At 42.6% G+C, this 5,000-nt stretch overlaps 1 protein-coding gene across 1 annotated transcript in view; it reads left to right on the forward strand.

Moving 5' to 3' along the window:
- The window catches only part of angpt1 (angiopoietin 1), a 159,335-nt gene that overhangs the window by 67,055 nt on the left and 87,280 nt on the right, over positions 1 to 5,000 (forward strand). The window contains exon 4 of the mRNA XM_079829173.1: positions 2,792 to 3,033. Within this exon, the coding sequence (XP_079685299.1) occupies positions 2,792 to 3,033 (242 nt within the window). The remainder of the gene's footprint in view (positions 1 to 2,791; positions 3,034 to 5,000) is intronic.

A 5,000-nucleotide genomic window follows, 5' to 3' on the forward strand; every position in this document is an offset into this window, starting at 1 on the left:
TAATTAACAAACAAGAAATATTAACAAAGCCATTTTCTTCAGATTAGGCATAGTACGTGTAATGAATAATAGTAATTGATATATGCATATTGTAAATTAATATATGTAGCTCTCAGTACATAAAAAAGTTCAGCTTTGTTCAGCCTGTTTTGGGCATAATATTAGTAATGAATGTGGGCATATTGTGAATTAATTTAATACATTTAGTTACCTAGCTTTCCTGTTAGCCTTCAGTAAATCAACATGTCTATGAAAATGATTCACAAACATATAAATATCAGTTAAACATGTGTTTACTGTCTTCACTGACGAAAAATGGTCAAACTTTATCAGTCATGTCTGCCCACTGACATGGTTTTCAATTTTTTGGCGTTCAGAACATTTTAAAATGCACATATGTAGATCATAGAAATCTAAATGTTCTCAGGGGTCATGTCCCCCAAACCCCCCAAAACTCACATTTGGATCTCAGTGATTATAAACTTTCCCACATTGTATTATTAAGGGATGTACAATATGCTCATGCAAAATAAGGCATTAATATTTGCTTTATAAGTAATAATAAACAGCCAATATCCTAATATGCATACTAATAAGCTACCAGTTTATAGTGAGAATTGGACAAGTCTTACCAATTTTTTTTTTCACACCCTCACTGGGGCTGAGCCGCCCTAAAAGGAACATCCTAGAAACGCCCCTGCATTAAGGGATGGAAAACCTGAACTCAGTGATTTGTCCCAATACTTTAGCCAATATAAAATAGTTATGTTTGTAGTGTTGCTACTTCTCAACGTTGCACAAAACACACAAATGAAGATTTCTCAGCTACAGTAGTGACCCCGCTCACTGTGCTGCTGTTTCATCTGCCAATACAGATGTTCAAATCTCACTCGTCGCCTGTCTTTTTTTAGGAAATACAGAATGTGATGCCAGAACCACAATACAGATCATCACACAAAATGATTCTCAGTTCTTGACACCGCGAGCTCTCAGGCTTCAGCTCCCCTGCCGTCCCCTGACCCGCCGCTCAACTTTATCCTGTGAAGATGAATTTTGCGATGCACGTTCCAATGACATGTGATTCGAATTGTCTGACAGGACACGTTTGTTGCGGTCAAAACAAGGGCTTTAATTCCCAGCGATCGCTCCAGCTGTTGTTGAGCATTCATATTTTAAAAATAGGGTGATTTAAGGGCGATTGGGACACTTTCTCCAAGTCATCTCAATGGCAAAAAGTGTCCCAATCGCCCTTAAATCACCCTATTTTTTAAATCCCAATCAGCCTGAATTCCTATCAAGAGAAGAGCATGTTTATGTGTAGCATTTTGTTACCAGTGCTGATGTGATTCCTCATCCTATAATATAGACGTTAGTCTCCTGTTTCAATCTAAAATCAGTGCTTTCTTTCATGCTCTTTATGTGGATTGAAGTTTGCGAGTGAATCCAGCACAGCTTGTGTCAGGTTTCTGAGATTTAAGACCTGGATCCCTTTGAGACTGATCCCTGAAGCTATGAGTGTGTAAATGATAGAGCATTCATATCAGCCGTAATGCAGCGCTCTCGTTTTCTTCTGTCTTTCTGAAACACACTGTAAATATTCTGTCGTATCATCAAATCAAGCCTTGATGAGGCCAGGGATTCTTGGCTCAGGACCTTTTCTTTACCTGGATCCACACCAAGCGGCAAACTCCTGCGCCAACACGGAAGTGACTTAGGGCCCTTTCACACCTACCTTGTTTGATCCGGATTTTCGGACTTTTCAGTTTGGTCCGGATCAAAATGACCGGTGTGAAACCTCCCCTGACCACGGTCTGGACCAAACAGATGAGATTTGGTCCTGAGAAAAGAGGTCGTCTCGCTCCGGATCAAACTGAACAAAGGTTCAGTTCGTTTCTAGTGTGAAAGCATTTTCTGTATGGTTCGTACTTTCAGACCATTTACAGGAAGTTCCTGTTTAAATATTTTAATGTTATTTTTAAATTTCATCTCGGCTACATTGATTATGAAAAGTGAAAAGATGCGCAATATGTCAGAAGACAGAAGGTCACAAATGATTTTGAACGTCCCGCCTCTTTGCCCATTTTCTATTATTCATATTCTACTATCACACACACACTCAAACACAGTCACACACACTCACACACAATCACAATCTCACACACAGACACTCAGACAAACATACACACTCATATATAATATATGTAAATGATAAACGTAATATATGTATTAATTTAAGGGCTTTATAGTAGTCACAATAATTGCGGTAACAATGCACTGCAAAAAAATGCTTTTCTTACTTAGTATTTTTGTCTTGTTTTCAGTCCAAATATAAAAAAAAATCTTACATTAAGAAGCATTTACAAGACAAGCTAAAGATTTGTCTTGTTTTGGGGGAAAATAACTCAAAATTAAGGGAGTTTTTGGTTAAAATAAGCAAAATAATCTGCCAATGGGGTAAGCAAAATAATTTTGTTTTCTATTTGAATTAAGATTATTTTTCTTACCCCATTGGCAGATTATTTTGCTTATTTTAAGCAAAAACTCCCTTAATTTTGAGTTATTTTCCCCCAAAACAAGACAAAAACTTTTGCTTGTCTAGTAAATGCTTCTTAATGTAAGATTTTTTAGATATTCGGACTGAAAACAAGACAAAAATACTAAGTAAGAAAAGCATTTTTTGCAGTGTGTTATTTTGGCTGTATCTATGATATCATGGCATCCGTTTGTCCTGATTGAACCCGTATTTGAAGATTTGAAGACTGCCACATTCCCATCACCTCCACCTGTGCAGGTTCCTGGAGGTGAAGATGCAGGAGATGGAGGACAGGCACCGCGAGGAGCTGGAGGCGGTGCGGGAGGAGAAGCTCAGCCTGCAGGCGCTGGTCAGCCGGCAGAGCGCCGTGATCCGGGAGCTGGAGGCTCAGCTGACCCGGGCCAGCGGGAACAGTAGCGCCCTGCAGAGGCAGCAGCAGGACCTGATGGAGACCATGCACAGCCTCCTCAGCCTCTGCGGCCGCGACGCCAGCCCAGCACGTGAGACATCAGCCCTCGCACACACACACACATCACTACACTAATGCATCAGCCTCACACACACATCACTACACTAATGCATCAGCCCTCACACACACATCACTACACTAATGCATCAGCCCTCACACACACATCACTACACTAATGCATCAGCCCTCACACACACATCACTACACTAATGCATCAGCCCTCACACACACATCACTACACTAATGCATCAGCCCTCACACACACATCACTACACTAATGCATCAGCCCTCGCACACACACACACATCACTACACTAATGCATCAGCCTCACACACACATCACTACACTAATGCATCAGCCCTCACACACACATCACTACACTAATGCATCAGCCCTCACACACACATCACTACACTAATGCATCAGCCTCACACACACATCACTACACTAATGCATCAGCCCTCACACACACATCACTACACTAATGCATCAGCCCTCACACACACATCACTACACTAATGCATCAGCCCTCACACACACACACATCACTACACTAATGCATCAGCCTCACACACACATCACTACACTAATGCATCAGCCCTCACACACACATCACTACACTAATGCATCAGCCCTCACACACACACATCACTACACTAATGCATCAGCCCTCACACACACACACATCACTACACTAATGCATCAGCCTCACACACACATCACTACACTAATGCATCAGCCCTCACACACACATCACTACACTAATGCATCAGCCCTCACACACACACATCACTACACTAATGCATCAGCCCTCACACACACACACATCACTACACTAATGCATCAGCCTCACACACACATCACTACACTAATGCATCAGCCCTCACACACACATCACTACACTAATGCATCAGCCCTCACACACACACACATCACTACACTAATGCATCAGCCCTCACACACACACATCACTACACTAATACATCAGCCCTGACACTCACACACACATCACTAAACTAATGCATCAGCCCTCACACACACACACACACACATCACTACACTAATGCATCAGCCCTCACACACACACACACACATCACTACACTAATGCATCAGCCCTCACACACACACACATCACTACACTAATGCATCAGCCTCACACACACACACACATCACTACACTAATGCATCAGCCCTCACACACACACACACATCACTACACTAATGCATCAGCCCTCACACACACACACACACATCACTACACTAATGCATCAGCCCTCACACACACACACACACACACACATCACTACACTAATGCATCAGCCCTCACACACACACACACATCACTACACTAATGCATCAGCCCTCACACACACACACACACACATCACTACACTAATGCATCAGCCCTCACACACACACACACATCACTACACTAATGCATCAGCCCTCACACACACACACACACATCACTACACTAATGCATCAGCCCTCACACACACACACACATCACTACACTAATGCATCAGCCCTCACACACACATCACTACACTAATGCATCAGCCCTCACACACACACACATCACTACACTAATGCATCAGCCTCACACACACACATCACTACACTAATGCATCAGCCCTCACACACACACACATCACTACACTAATGCATCAGCCTCACACACACACATCACTACACTAATGCATCAGCCCTCACACACACACACACACATCACTACACTAATGCATCAGCCTCACACACACACACATCACTACACTAATTCATCAGCCCTCACACACACACACATCACTACACTAATGCATCAGCCCTCGCACACACACACACATCACTACACTAATGCATCAGCCCTCACACACACATCACTACACTAATACATCAGCCTCACACACACACACACATCACTACACTAATGCATCAGCCCTCACACACACACACATCACTACACTAATGCATCAGCCCTCACACACACATCACTACA

The sequence above is a fragment of the Gobio gobio genome (assembly GCF_949357685.1).
Source record: "Gobio gobio genome assembly, chromosome: 11".
NCBI lineage: Eukaryota > Metazoa > Chordata > Actinopteri > Cypriniformes > Gobionidae > Gobio > Gobio gobio.